This window comes from Hypomesus transpacificus, chromosome 11 (genome assembly GCF_021917145.1).
Source record: "Hypomesus transpacificus isolate Combined female chromosome 11, fHypTra1, whole genome shotgun sequence".
NCBI lineage: Eukaryota > Metazoa > Chordata > Actinopteri > Osmeriformes > Osmeridae > Hypomesus > Hypomesus transpacificus.
The window spans coordinates 7,050,493-7,066,086 of record NC_061070.1 but is presented as its reverse complement, the minus strand read 5'-3'; the positions used below and the strand labels follow the sequence as shown (position 1 = coordinate 7,066,086).

Genomic DNA, 15,594 nt, shown 5'->3' with positions numbered 1-15,594 from the left:
CGCTACACAAATTGCGTACAGGTTGTCAGGTCTGCTTATTGATAGAACGGCAGGGACGGACTGGAAATAAAAATAGGCGCTGGCCCACCAGAACCGGTCCCGTATACGCCACCACACCGAGCGCTTTGCTAATGCATGCAAATTTTGTCTGATGTGATGCATAACGCGCAAGCGAATTTTTGATTTGAGCAAAAAATAGTTTTTGGAGCTTGAAACAAACATAGCCGTTTCAGTGTTTCCCACAGATTAGAAATCTAGTTGTGGCGGGGAGGGGGGTGGGGGATTGGGGTTGTCCGACCAGGGGGGGGGGGGGGTCGTAATAATTCCTTCGTTAATAATTCGTTACACAGTTAATTTGTTAATAATTTGTTACATTAAATATTAATCCAAAAAGATTCACACCTTCACAAAATTAACAACAACTAACATATCATTTCTGCATTATGCATGTAGCAACGCTAGTGCTAAACAGGTCGGCTCCATGACGCCGGTTAAGTAGCTAGCTCCTGAGACTTCTCACCAAAAGAACGAAGGGGAGCCTTCGAGGTACCTAGCAAAAAGTAGCTTCAACTTTCCTCGACTTTTAGCTACGGCACTAATGCTGAAGGCTCGCTGATATAGCTGTCGGTCTTACTAGAACGGCGTATGTATGCATTGTTGCTAACGTGTTGTGACTGTGTGCATATGTGAGAAAGACGCATGAGTGACAGAGAGACGGAGGGAGAGCAGGGGAAAGGAAATGCAGCTGAACGAATACGCTGCGTGTTTTAACCTAAATAGCGATAAAAAAAAAAAATGTTTTACGAAGCGCAGTATGTGGCGGACGGTGTTGATTCTGTGGCGCACCGCCACAAATTAGTCTATGTGTGGGAAACACTGCGTTTGTCCAATTGGTAAAACTTTTGTCTAGTGAAGGTAATTACGTTTACGTTTCTTAGCCTGGTTTTCCATCTTTATATTGTCTCAAATTAGCTTTTCTGTCAGTGTCACTGTTGTGTGTAAGCGGCATTAAGGGCTGCATACGTTCATTTGGAATTTTCCACCGGAGCTTTAGCTAGCTGGCTAACGTTGCGTTCTCTTCTGCTGTGTTCAATGACTCAATTCATCAAGCTGTAGCTAACGTTAGCTAAGTCTATGTCAACAGAGCTCCTGGGTAACTAAACTTAAATATACCAGAAAATATAAAAATTATTGAAACCATCATTCACCAAATTCAGTCAAGTAAATCGCCGAGGCCAGGAGTGCTTTCAGCTTCTGATGGTGGTCTGCACTGGTGATGTAAGGACCTTTGCGTTAATATTTCCATGCACTCGCACCTGTTCGCAGTTCACTGAATATGAATACCAAGCCTTAATGTCGAGCCCTGGTTTAGGCTGAAATTAAGTTTGCAGGCTTTTATTCTACAGGAACGCAGGCACCAGCCAGGAAGCAACGATCGGATCTCCGCCGCTCACACGCCGATTCCGGGAGATGTAACTACGGCTCAACTACTGACATATAAAGGGAAGTACCCACATCTTCCCTATATGGTTACTTGCAGTAGAGTAGCCAGTGTGTTTGTCTTGGCAGGAGTCCGCTCCACGTACTGCGAGAGGTGGGCCACAGGGAATGGGAGCGGTACAGCACTGAAGCTGGCGGTGGTGTTGGACAGTGGGGGCAATACACCACAAGGGTGTTCGACTGCGAGACACTGCGGAGACATTGCTGCGCAACATTGACATGTTGCGGCGGTAACCCTCGAACCCGGTGGTGGACGCCGGAGGTGAGGGATGCCGTCAAGCTGAAGAAGGAGGCCTATCGGACTTTATTGGCTGGTAGGACTCCAGAGGCAGCTGATGTGTACCGGCAGGCCAAACGGAACGCAGCTTTGGCAGTCGCGAAGGCAAAAACCCGGGCGTGGGAGGAGTTTGGCGAGGCCATGGAGAATGACTTTAGAAACGGCTTGTTTTGTTGTGGACCACCATCCGGCGACTCAGGAGGGGGAAGCAGTGCACTGTCAACGCTGTATATGGTGGGGATGGTGCGCTGCTGACCTCGATGGGGGACATCCTGGATCGATGGAAGGAATACTTTGAAGACCTCCTTAATTCCACCAACACGCTTTCCGACATGGAGGCAGAGTCTGGGGACATTGGGGGGGGCCCTTCTATCTCTGGGGCCGAGGTCGCCAAGGTGGTTAAAAAACTCTGTGGTGGCAGGGCCCCTGGGGTTGGATGAGGTCTGCCCGGAGTTCCTTAAGGCTTTGGATGTTGTAGGGCTGTCTTGGTTGACACGACTCTGCAATTTCGCGTGGACATCGGGGACAGTGCCTCTGGACTGGCAGACCGGGGTGGTGGTTCCCCTCGTTAAAAAGGGAGACCGGAGGGTGTGCTCCAACTTTAGGGGGATCACACTCCTCAGCCTCCCTGGGAAAGTCTATTCAGGGGTCCTGGAGAGGAGGGTCCGTCGGATAGTCAAACCTCAGATTAAGGAGGAGCAATGTGGCTTTCGTCCTGGCCGTGGAACTGTGGACCAGCTCTACACCCTCGGCAGGGTCCTGGAGGGTGCATGGGAGTTCACCCAACCAGTCTACACACGTTTCGTGGACTTGGAAAAGGCGCTCAACCGTGTCCCTCGGGCTCATGTGGGGGGTGCTACGCAAGTGCAGGGTACCGGATTCCCTGATCGGGGCTGTTCAGTCCCTGTACAACCGGTGCCAGAGTTTGGTCCGCATAGTCGCTAGTAAGTCGAACTTGTTCCCGGTGAGGGTTGGCCTCAAGGCTGCCCTTTGCCACCGATTCTGTTCATAACTTACTTATACGGACAGAATTTCTAAGTGCAACCAGGGTGTTGAGGGAGTCCGGTTTGGTGACCTCAGGATCAGGTCGCTGCTTTTTGGAGATTATGTGGTCCTGTTGGCTTCATCGGGCCGTGACCTTCAGCTCTCACTGGAACGGTTTGCAACCGAATGCAAAGCGGCTGGGATGGGAATCAGCACCTCCAAATCTGAGGCCATGGTTATCGGCCGGAAAAGGGTGGAGTGCAATCTCTGGGTTGGGGAGGAGATCTTGACCCAAGCGGAGGAGATCAAGTATCTCGTGGTCTTGTTCACGAGTGATGGAAAAAGGGAGCGCGAGATCGACAGGCAGATCGGTGCGGCGTCCGCAGTGTTAAGGGCTGTGCATCGGTCCGTTGTGGTGAAGAAAGAGCTGAGTCGAAAGGCGAAGCTCTCCATTTACCAGTCGATCTACGTTCCTGCCCTCACCTATGGTCACAAACTGTGGGTAGTGACCGAAAGAACGAGATTGAGAATACAAGCGTCCGAAATGAGCTTTCTCCGCAGGGTGTCCGGGCTCTGCCTTAGAGATTGGGGGAGGAGCCCAGTCATCCGGGAGAGGCTCAGAGTAGAACCGCTGCTCCTCCGTGTCGAGGGGAGCCAGTTGAGGTGGCTCGGGCATCTGATAAGGATGCCTCCTGGACGCCTACCTGGTGAGGTGTCCTGGGCATGTCCCACTGGGAAGAGGCCCAGGGGAAGACCCAGGACACGGCTGGCCTGGGAACGCATCGGAGTCTCCCAGGAAGAGCTGGTGGAAGTGGCCGGGGAGAGGGAAGTCTGGACCTCCCTGCTGAGGTTGCTGCCCCCGCGACCCAACCCCCTGACAAGCGGATGGACAGACATTTTATCCTTGCTTGTAACTATTAAAAGCTATTTTTTGTCTCCTCCGTCTCTCGGCTGTGTGACTGTAGACCAAGGATGAAACATCTGCATTTTAACAGTGTCATCAGTGTGACAGTTTCACCAATTGAAAGACTTGATTTAAGTAAGGGGAGCTCAAATAGCTGTGGAATTCTGTCTCGCGTACAGCATTGCAGTGAGCTACACTGGTTTGAAACCACAGGTAACGATCCTTTCACCTACAAATCGTTTACTTGAAATCTAATGTCCTACAACAAAAATGTATTTGTGAGGATTTTTCTTACGATTGAAAAAAGATGCATCATAGACCGCTGTAGAATGTGTTGCCCAGGCAACAGAAGCTTATGTCATGATGCCAACGCTTCAGTGAAATAGTAGACTACTGTTTCCGAAAGTAGATGTACTTCCGTAATAATATCAGCTCATATTGTACGTTACATTTCACAATTGTATTTTACAAAGTAAAATGACTAAATAGTTACCACCCTAGCCTCTTTGCTTGTGGTGTTTCTGCAGCTACCTTGCAGTAAAGCTATAGTTAGCCTAGCTATCTCCCAGAAGTTAGCTAATGAGCTGCTAAACTAACGTTCTACTCGGTAGTCACACGTGTTTTCGTGACCTTAGTGACTGTGGTTAGCAAATTGGCCACCGTTAGCTTCACAAAAACTTAATTTCAGCTTATACCGTGCAACGGAATGTAAATAAAAATACAAGCAACTCATTCGCGACCAAGACGAACCTTAAGACACCGACGTTGTCTATGTAGTCCACATATTTACAAATCATTAGCAGGGCTTTGGAGTGCGACTAATTTGGTTGCATGTGCGACTAAAATTTGTAAGGGTGCGACTAAAAATTTTCCTAGGTTGCACCGGTGCACCTAACGTCCTCGCATCCGCTGCCTCTCCACGAACGAAGCGTTTGTTCTCCTTTGACAGAACTCACACATGGTTGGATCATATCGTGGTCTAAACCAATCAGAGACAGAGATGGGGCAGGTCTTTGCCTCTGATTGGCTGTGGTCCTGATATTCCTGGAGGCCTACACTGGTCCGTGTTGTGTGATTGAAATTGCGACCTGAGCACCAGAGAATCAGTTACGGCAATCAGCGTCAGCAAAATAAACGTAAGAAAAAACAGACGACGAACAATAAAAAGACCCATAGTTTTTTTCTTTAAGAAATGTAGGCAGGCCTGTTCCGGTCAATGCTCTGCAGTGTTTCCCACAGATTAGAAACCTAATTGTGGCGGGGAGGGGTGGGGGTTGTCAGACGGGGGGGGGGGGGGGGGGGGGGGGGGGGGGGGGGGGGGTCGTAATAATTCCTTCGTTAATAATTCTTTACAGTTAATTTGTTAGTAATTTGTTACATTAAATATTAATCCAAAATGATTCACACCTTCACAAAATTAACAACAACTAACATATTATTTCTGCATTATGCATGTAGCAACCCTAGTGCTAAACAACTATTTAACTGGTTGGCTCCATGACGCCGGGTAAGCTAGCTCTTGAGACTTCTCACCAAAAGAACGAAGGGGAAACTTCGAGTACTGTAATTAGCTCTGGATAAGAGCGTCTGCTAAATGACTAAATGTAAATGTGAGTAAGGTACCTCGCGAAAAGTAGCCTCAACTTTTCTCGACTTTTAGCTACGGCACTAATGCTGAAGGCTCGCTGATATAGCTGTCGGTCTTACTAGAACGGCATATGTATGCGTTGTTGTTGCTAACGTGTGCTGACGTTGTGACTGTGCATATGTGAGAAAGACGCATGAGTGACAGAGAGACGGAGGGAGAGCAGGGGAAAGGAAATGCAGCTGAACGAATACGCTGCGTGTTTTAACCTAAATAGCGATAAAAACAAATATTTTACGAAACGCAATGTGTGGCGGCCGGTGTTGATTCTGTGGCGCACCGCCACAAATTAGTCTATGTGTGGGAAACACTGCTCTGACAACAGCCCAGACATGGGCTGTGTCTACTACCGCGCATTTGTGCACTTCGAGCACTGACTTTCAGTGCTTAGGGCGCTTCACTCACAAAACCAAAATAATTCAGTGCACTGAAAGTACCAGGATGGCGCACTTCAAACGGTCCAAAAAAACAGTGTATAACGATGGACACTACTCGCCCTAAACAGGCGCCATCTTGGCTACGTAGCGGAAAAGGAAGAGCCCTTTCGGCAGCTTTTTCCACGTAAGTGGAGAAGCGCGTTCATTTTGGCAGGTTTTGCGGGTGTGGCAAGCAGATTTGCGTCCGTCACTTCCACCAAGTGTTTAACGTAAGTGTTCCATTTGAGACAGCACTTATCAGCGACAGAGTGCACTGAATATGTAAGTGCACTGTTTTGCAGGGCACTGTATTGCAGTGTACTTCATAAAGTGCGCGGTATTAGACACAGCCAATGATCTACTTCAGCCACCAGTCTCTCCAGTCCCTGGTAAGATACTGGTCCTTAGTCTCAGTGAAGCACTTAGTGCTACTAAGTGAAGTATTTATTTTGTAAAGATTTTTGTGCTTCAAATTTTTTAAAGTATTCACCTACAACTTATTATTGTTTAAAATCATTTACATAATATATATGAATGTATATGGAGCGCGATAAAATGGTGACCTTGAAATTGTGGCGTTAAAGCGCAGCAGTGCAACCAAGGCAAAAGGTTAGCCTGGAGCCCTGTTATGGGTGGGAAAATAATAATAAATAATAAATATATATGAGCGAGAACAAAGGTTGTGATCTTGCCGAAGGCAAGCACACCCAAATATCCTGTAGCTCTCTATATTTCTAAATTGTCACTTCTATGCCTACTTCAGAATAAAATAAAAGGTACCATATCCTTTGTTGAAAATGTCCTTGGCCGATTTGCCCAGATCAGCATATGAGGGAGGCACAGCCATTCTACCTGCAGAATGAAAAAAAGAGTTATTAAGCAGTCTAATGACCCTATACCTTACAATAACGGCATCTGACCTAGGCAAAACTTAAGTAGACAATATTTCCGGTTGAGTTAGTGTGACTGAACCCTTACTACTTTGTTCATTAATAACTCAGTGTTGGGTGGAAGAAATCATTGCTGAGGTAGTTATTTGAGATCAGAAGGCCAGGTTCACCTCCACAAAGGGTAAGGGGTAATGCAGTTTCTGTATTGCAGATGACAGAAGAGCTGGTAAACAGACATTCCAGCATACTTTTCTTTCCCAAAATGAATACAGTGTAGTGTACATCTCCCACTAACACTACAGCTTACATGCATCAGACATTCTATTAGTGATTAGAAAAGTTGGGCAGTAATTAATATTAGGGCTGGGCGATAAAAATAATTATCGAAGTAATGACTTCCCTCAATAAAGATATCTTAACATTAATTCATTTTCAATAATATTGATAATGTCGATAGAGAATAATTATGAACAGCAGTACATTTAATTTCTGTGATGAAGCAGGAAGTTGCGGAGAAATGGTAGCCTACGCTCACTAAAATATACTGAGCACCTCCAGTGGAGTAGCTAATGTTAACCGCGGAAAATTTGTCTTATTGCAGAAAACAGTGGCAGCAATAGCCATGGCGAGGGAGCAACTTCCAATGAAGAAATTATTGATAAAAAGGGTCCGTCTTCTTCAGTTATTTGGAAGTTGTTTGGCTTTTTGAAATCCGACAAAAGCAGAGCAATGATGCAAATTAGTGCAGTAAACAAACAGGTGGCTACCAAGTCTGGTACAAACAAATCGTTTTAACAAATCGTGGCGATAAAGCGTTTCATTTGGTTTCTTATATACTACAACAATACGTGGGAAGATCCCAATCAAACACGAATAATCTGGAGCAGACGCCATGCAATCAGCTGCACTTGCACTGGTGACGTCACTGCATCTCCAAGGCAACATATCAACAACTGTGGAGTTTCAATAACAAATACTTTATTTTGTGAACAGAACAACTCTCTGGGGGGTATTCGTCGTAGCTCGCTAAGCTAATTTTCAGGCTAAGATAAAAAACGTCCCTCCTTTTGGTTCGTGGAAGCAACTTTCGATAAATCACCATAGTGACATATCAATTAGCACTAACCTGCTCCAGAGCAGGCTAACGTAAGTGTGGCTGGATAAGCTTGCCACACCCCCGGAAAATAATTGGCAGCTCCCTTTTTGAGAGACCCAGTTGACCAAGGAGATATATTCTAGTTCGATTTGCTTTCCATACCAATACAGAGTTCTTTGCGTTCGCCAAGATCCTTTAATTCACACGGATGAGTTCTTGTTTGAGCGACATCGATCAGCCGACAAGGACTCATTTATTTGCAAGACCTTCTCGGGCCGTATATTGCAAATATCAGACGTCGCAGAAAGCTTTATGCTTTATGAGCTTATGCTACTGTATGTGAATATGTAACGCTATGTTTTAAGAAATGTCTTGTCTTATCTGTGTGCCTGTGCTTTTTATGTTTCACTGTGGGAGAGTGGGAAACGTCATATTGATTCCTTTTTGTGTTTTGACATGTGAAGAAATTGACAATAAAGCTACTTGAAACTTCTACTGTGCTTCAGATTTTATGCATAGCCTTAAGGTTTATTTGCGTCAGGTAAATGTTTATACAGAATAGGCGATAGGGCTGCACGATTATGGCCAAAATATTAATCAAGATTATTTTGATCAATATTGAGATCACGATTAATTATCACGATTATCATCATTAGTTGATTTTAACCTAATCAAATTTGATTGTCACAATGCATTGTACCTGCAGAATGGACGTGAATAAATCTAAATATACAATCAATAAAAAACTAACAATCTCCGTCCACACTAGCATTTTCATATCGTTTTTAAAATGTTTGCCGTCCACACTAACACGGGTACATGACAATCGTCGTCAGGGTTACGCCACTCCTGCCCCTTCCTCCCACCACGATGTCCTGTTTACATACTCCTCTGGCAATGCTATTTGGTGTTTTAAAATTGTCCCACCAGCTAGCTGTTCAGCCAGGTCTCACCCAGAATCGCCTATGTTTGGTTTAAACCGTCTTCTCTGCCTTGTCCCCCTATCGTTCAGGCACACCGAGTACAACACTCGCCTTCTGCGTAGGCGTAACGCGTATCTATTAAGTGATAATACTTGTACCTGAAGTACACTAACTAAACTAGTAAATAAATTATCGAGAGAGCAGCATATTTCTTTCACCTTCCATGTTCATCTTGACATTATAGCTATAGAGCAAAAGCTACCCAATGCCATGGCAACTGAACGTCATCGTATCTGAAAAGCTCTGTGGACCCCGTCCATACTAGCCTACTACGCAAACCCGGCGTTTTCAAATGTCTCGGGCTAGTGTGGACGGGGCCTAAGCTGCGTGGTGCAGGGAACATCTCGTGATCAGACATTGGGTGTATTCCACTCCATGCATAGCCGGTTGCAGCCTACAGATTGGAGAAAGAGTTTATCATAGCCCAATACATAAAATGACAAATTTTCCGACTTTACAGAGCCGTTTATAACTCCTCCCCGACGGCTAGCGGCAACTCTCGCTGGTCATTTCATGCAGCCGCAGCCGATGTCGAACGCACCTATTGGTTTACGGAGAGCTAGATTGGCATTGCAAAAAATACCTTTGACATGGAGCGTTCTATTAACGGAATGATGCATTTTAAATATCGCTCGATCACGTGAATTTGATTGTGAGAAGCCGAAATCGTGATCGTGATTAAAATTTGATTAATTGTGCAGCCCTTATAGGCGATGCAGAAAACATTGGCAAAGCCGCAGCATGCATTGCTGTAAGAAAAGTGTAGGCTATTGGCGCTTAAACAGGTGAGGAATGAATTCATCATATTCCCTGGCCATGTCCCAGTCAATGAAATCAAAGAGGGATTTACACATAGGCCTACATGCATTTACACATTTATATTACATGATATAAGCACTTTCAGTAGGCCTACATATATCCTCATAAGTGTCTATGAATTTGTATCAATTAGATACTTTGGCCTTGTTTTTATACTTATTCTGAAAGAGTTGATATCATTATTTTCACAAGCAAGACCTCATTCGATGATTAATTTCCATTAAGCCCCCCCCCCCCCCGGCCAATAGTAATAGTCTAATAGCTAATGTAATATTGAACATATTTTCGTCCTATTTCCCCTAAAGAAATACAATTAGCATACTTAAAGACACCTTACAGTATGTTTTAAATGGCATAAATGCTGCCAATTACGTTGACGTAACAACTTATTGTAAATGCAGTGGCCTAGCCTATAGATTAAGGTAGGCCACTCAGAAGCATGTACACTGTCTGCTTCATTTGATCTTGATATGCTAAGCATTCTGTAGCAAATAATAACAATATACCCACTATTTATTCATTAAAACTAGGCTACTTAAGCATAATAATGCACCTAAAATACAAACGTGAGCAAGGGCAGCAATCGCTATCGAATCAACAGACGTGCAATTTCGCTAGCAGGGGAAGAATACAAACAACGAAAATCACCAGTTAACTTAATTTAAATTTGCAAGAACTATAGACTAATACAATAACAGGCTTAAATGAACTGACAACATAAGTTATACGACTTACAGTTCACAAGGACGCACACGCGCAATCTCAACTGCGCTGTGAAGCGCGTCTGTGCTATTCTCCGACATGCGCTCTAACAATCACGGCTGATAGACGGACCAATTTTTTTTACAGCTCTAATTTTGATACCGTGGCGGCAGAAATGTAACCGTGGCGGGCCGCCACGGAAAAATCAACATAGGGGAAACACTGCATTTAGTTTATCTGCAATTTTTTTTGCCAAGCTGCCTGTCTTGCTCTGGCAGTGGTGGCGGTGTTTGACTTAGCGATAATATGTTTATTGTGTTCGTAGAGACTCATTATAATAGTTTGCTCAGATGGCGAGAATATCACCGCTCTCTCTTTCGTCTTTTCCACCATCACAGTGTTTCCCACAGATTAGAAATCTAATTGTGGCGGGGAGGGGTGGGGGTTGTCAGACGGGGGGGGGGGGGGGGGGGGGGGGGTCGTAATATTTCCTTCTTTAATAATTCGTTACACAGTTAATTTGTTAATCATTTGTTACATTAAATATTAATCCAAAATGATTCACACCTTCACAAATTAACAACAACTAACATATCATGTCTGCATTATGCATGTAAAAAAAACGCTAGTGCTAAACAACTATTTAACTGGTCGGCTCCATGACGCCGAGTAAGTAGCTAGCTCTTGAGACTTCTCACCAAAAGAATGAAGGGGAAACTTCGAGAACTGTAAGTCGCTCTGGATAAGAGCGTCTGCTAAATGACTAAATGTAAATGTGAGTAAGGTACCTAGCGAAAAGTAGCCTCAACTTTCCTCGACTTTTAGCTACGGCACTAATGCTGAAGGCTCGCTGATATAGCTGTCGGTCTTACTAGAACGGTATATGTACTGTATGCATTGTTGCTAACGTGTGCTGATGTTGTGACTGTGTGCATATGTGGGAAAGACGCATCAGTAACAGAGAGACGGAGGGAGAGCTGGGGAAAAGAAATGCAGCTGAACGAATACTCTGCGTGTTTTAACCTAAATAGCGATTAAAAAAAATGTTTTACGAAACGCAATGTGTGGCGGCCGGTGTTGATTCTGTGGCGCACCGCCACAAATGAGTCTATGTGTGGGAAACACTGCATCATACCGTTAGAAAATCACGGTTTTGGTGATCGACTTCCCTGCCTTTTGAAGTAGGACATGCTCATGCACTTGCCCTGATAGAAATTAACCACATGATTTGGATGCGGATTAGCCGTTGACAAACCGAAATTTGTTCTCAGTTAGCTCGCTAATGTTAACGGGCTAAAGGGACAATTAATTAACTTAGCTTCAACCCTTACGACAAACAGGCCCCTGGTTGGTTAAAAACTTATTTATCTCTGCGAACATTCGGGAGGTCAATAAACGGATTTATCAACTTTTGAGAACGTCTTCTGGACCAATAGGAACAGCGTATTGGTCCAATTATTACACTAGTATATAAGAAACGGATTTATTAACTTTTGAGAAACGTCTTCTGGACCAATAGGAACAGCGTATTGGTCCAATTATTAAACTAGTATATAAGAAAATGCAAAAATGTGGACTTCTTGTTGACCTCGATCTACGGTCTCGGTTAACAAACGCTTTAACAAATCTCTGCTTACAAATGTGTTTGTAGATCTGTCGAAAAGTCCATATTTGTTTTTTTATATAATACAACAACACGTAGGAAAATCCCAAATCAAACACGCCGAATCTGGAGCAGACGCCGTGTTGTCAACATCTCCAAGGCAATCGCTTGCTAGGGCCGTATATCGTTTGCCGACTTCTTAGGATGCTTTCACACCTATTAGTCCATTTGCTTGGTCCGAATCAGTGGATGAGTTGCTACTTTGTTGCATTTTTCATTAGGTCCAGTTAGTGTTCACACGGTCCTGTTTTAAGCGAACAAACGTTTGAAGAAGAAAAAACAATGACGTAAAAAAAAAAAAAACAATGACATGCGGTCATAGAGGTTGATAATCTATTGGACAGAAAATGTGTGAGGGAAAGTCACTTCTTTGTCACAAACAACAATGGAGCTACAGCAGCGTATTGCGATTGCAATTGTTATGATTTGGTGTTGCAAGACCACGTTTTTTGGGTTGCTCATTGGTTTTACTCAGGATTATATCCAGATTATCAAACCATGGGAATTGTATGTTTTCGTTTGACGAGCTACCACTTTTCCATAGAACATCACACACTTTTAGCTGTAAGTTTTTAACTTTCAACCAACATTGGTCCACTGTGCAATAATGATGCTTTATTTCAGTATATCACAAATTAATTAAAATACCTCGCTACTCTTAAGTTTCTCCACAAGTGTCTCTGCAATATGATCATCAGCCCATATTTGCCGAAGAGCCCTCACTTCATCATTCCCCCACGTTTTTCCTCAACTAATTTCGCTGCTAATTGTGGCACGGCAGTCTCCGCCAAGTGTAAATTCCTTTTTCAACCCACAATGCACTACATTTTGGTTTGCTTCCTGGAATAGGTCAATATTAAGTCCATCTTGGAACCGGACCGAGTCCCGTCTTTTTTGGGGGACCATGGTTCGGTTGTTTGGTCCGCACTAGTTCGAATGCGTGTTCTCACCTCTCCAAACGAACCGGACTTTCAGAAAAAAAATGGACCATGGTCCGATTAAAACAAACCAAACATGTTAGGTGTGAAAGCACCCTTAGAACCTCTCTGGACCGATAGGAACAGCGTATTGGTCCAATTATAATACTAACATAAGAAACCTTTTTTACCACCTAAAGCAAAATTACGCGTTGGAACATGCAGAAAGTGTGAGTTTGCGCCAAGGTATTGATAGGTAGGCTATTGATAAAAAGAAAGGTTTTAAAAAGCTTAAGTTACTGGACCCCAGGTACGTGATCCCTGGCCGCAAACATTTCTCTCACACTGCTCTGCCTAAACTTTATGCTGAGTGTAGGGAAAAAGTTGAGGAAGAGACTTATTTAGCTACTACTACAGATCTGTGGTATATCGTCTTAATTATCGTTATCGAATGTAAATATAAATATCTATATCGATAATTTTTTACCCATATCACCCAGCCCTAGTTTATAAGCTACGTTTCGTTTAATTGCATGTATGACAGCTAGGGAGTTCATGTTCCATAGCTGCAGCTTCTATTGGCGACGCAGAGCAACTGGCTTGCTTCATGTCAAGCAGTGCAGTGGGCAAGGTTAACAGGAAGCCAGCCCTAGTTTATAAGCTACGTTTCGTTTAATTGCATGTATGACAGCTAGGGAGTTCATGTTCCATAGCTGCAGCTTCTATTGGCGACGCAGAGCAACTGGCTTGCTTCATGTCAAGCAGTGCAGTGGGCAAGGTTAACAGGAAGCCATTTTAGCATTAATAGCTAGTAAACGTTATTTTGAAATGGCCTCGTTTGAGACTGTAGAAAATGTGTCGAGAAAGATAGTAGACGTATACGTTTCCCTAACCAGAAATACAAGCTACTGCATACGCAAGTCTAATGATATTACAGAATTCGGTTGAACTCAGCAGCCAGTGTTCCTTGAAAAAGCTGTGGTCTAACTGTGTAGCGCAAGAAGCTGTGTATTCGATAACAAGGTGGCCATGCTGGCATATTGCACCGAAACCCCAAAACATTAGGGATAGCATTGGGGTCAGTCGTTTTTAACACATCGCCAAATCATTTCAGATATGACATGTGATTATGTTCGGGCGCACCTGTCCTTTCGAGGCCCTGCTCTTGCAGCATTAGGTAGAAGTAGTACTAGCCACGACTGTGGTAGGCTACTACAGTACAGTAGCAGTTAGCTGCAGTGACGCACCTAGCTTAGCTTGAAGTTAACGCTTTCCGGCCAGCATGGTCATGCACTGCGACAATCGTTCCTCATAAGAGTGGATCAACAGTGGCGTGCAGGACTATATGCGTTGCTTACCCGTTGGAAATTTGTCTTGCTGTTAACTAAAGCGACTTTTATCCTGGTGTTTCTGACACCACGGTGCCGTTTTTAACTTCACCAGTTGGAGGGCGAATTGAAGGAGACTGCAATGCAACTCCAACCTATCATTATCATCCTAGACATGCAGGACCCCTCACAGGATCACAGCGCGCCTGCATAGAAATAACATTTTAGCAAGTGTAAAACTGGAAAGGGGTTAAAGCTTTTACAACGGTATTTTAATAAAGTTTGTTTGCAATACACCATCTCTATCGTGTTTATTTCATTGTATTCATAACATTTATCATATCTGCATTTATATTACTTGCTAATGGATTGTACTGTGCCCTATAATTATTTTTGGCTGTCTATTCTGTTGCTGCGGGTTCTCCGTTACATCAGCACTGTGGGGATGAGATGGGTTTTCCATAATGGCCATAAGCTACTCTCAGCCTCAAAGCTGTCCAGCATGATCCCCAGCAGAGAACTCACCTTTGATGAAGAAAGTATCTTGTTCGTCTTCATTAACAGAGACTAAGTTCAGTTCTGTTTTTTTTATATGTGACTAAAGTTTTATTGATCTGCAGATTGGGAGAGAAAACAGACCTCTGACAATAAATGATGGCACAACACCAGGCTTAGGTCTCAATCGTGTCTCCCATCTTCAAAGGTCGGAGGATCATGTTTTATAGGGCCAAATAAAGTCACCATAGCTGATAGTTAAGCATGAATGGTGTTACAACAGTCACAGAGAAAGATTCCCAGCCCTTGACCACTCAGGGCAGAGAGAGATCATAGGTGGAGCTCTCCCCGTCATCACAAGGGACGTTTAACCAGTACTTTCTAGTGACCCTGAACATCTATTCAACCTGACTACACACAATCTAGTATTATCAATAACAAACTCACATGAGAACATACTAACTTAGTATCCAATGACATTTCCTATTGATTAGTGAAAGTTATATTGATAGTGAATAACTTAAGTACATAGGAAATCCCATACATGCATGTACAGTGAGACAGACACAGTGATGCAATGCGTGTCCAAGTTAGGACTGTAATTGGAATGCTTAATAACACCCATTGGAAATGCCAGTCCTAGGAATTAATGACTGCATCTTTTGTTATGAACCGCATCAATACAACATATTTGTGAAATATTAAAACACAATGCCTGCCTTTTCCCTCCCACATGAACAACATAGGCCTACTTAGGTAAAATTAGCTGGTTTTGGATTGTGTTGGACGGTTTAGCATCTATAGCTCCAAGAGCAAAGTTTAGTAGTTTTATTACAAATAATTGAAAGCTTAATATATGCCAGTAGTGCTTCAAAGTATTGGGTGGTATCAGGGCCGGACTTACCATTGGGCTTGACTGGGCTACAGCCCATGGGCCCCGTCCTGTCGGTGGCCCCTCCCGTTAACGTGCAGTGG

The 15,594-nt window shown here is 43.9% G+C and overlaps 1 protein-coding gene across 1 annotated transcript in view; it reads right to left on the bottom strand.

The window, feature by feature from the left end:
* Positions 1-14,297, bottom strand: part of vdac2 (voltage-dependent anion channel 2) — a 32,712-nt gene extending 18,415 nt beyond the window's left edge. Inside the window, exons 1-2 of the mRNA XM_047029957.1 lie at positions 14,155-14,297; positions 6,507-6,578 (exon numbers count right to left, since the gene is read on the bottom strand). Of these exons, the coding sequence (XP_046885913.1) occupies positions 6,507-6,573 (67 nt within the window). The 5' untranslated portion in view covers positions 6,574-6,578; positions 14,155-14,297. The remainder of the gene's footprint in view (positions 1-6,506; positions 6,579-14,154) is intronic.
* Between the last annotated feature and the right edge of the window lie 1,297 nt (positions 14,298-15,594).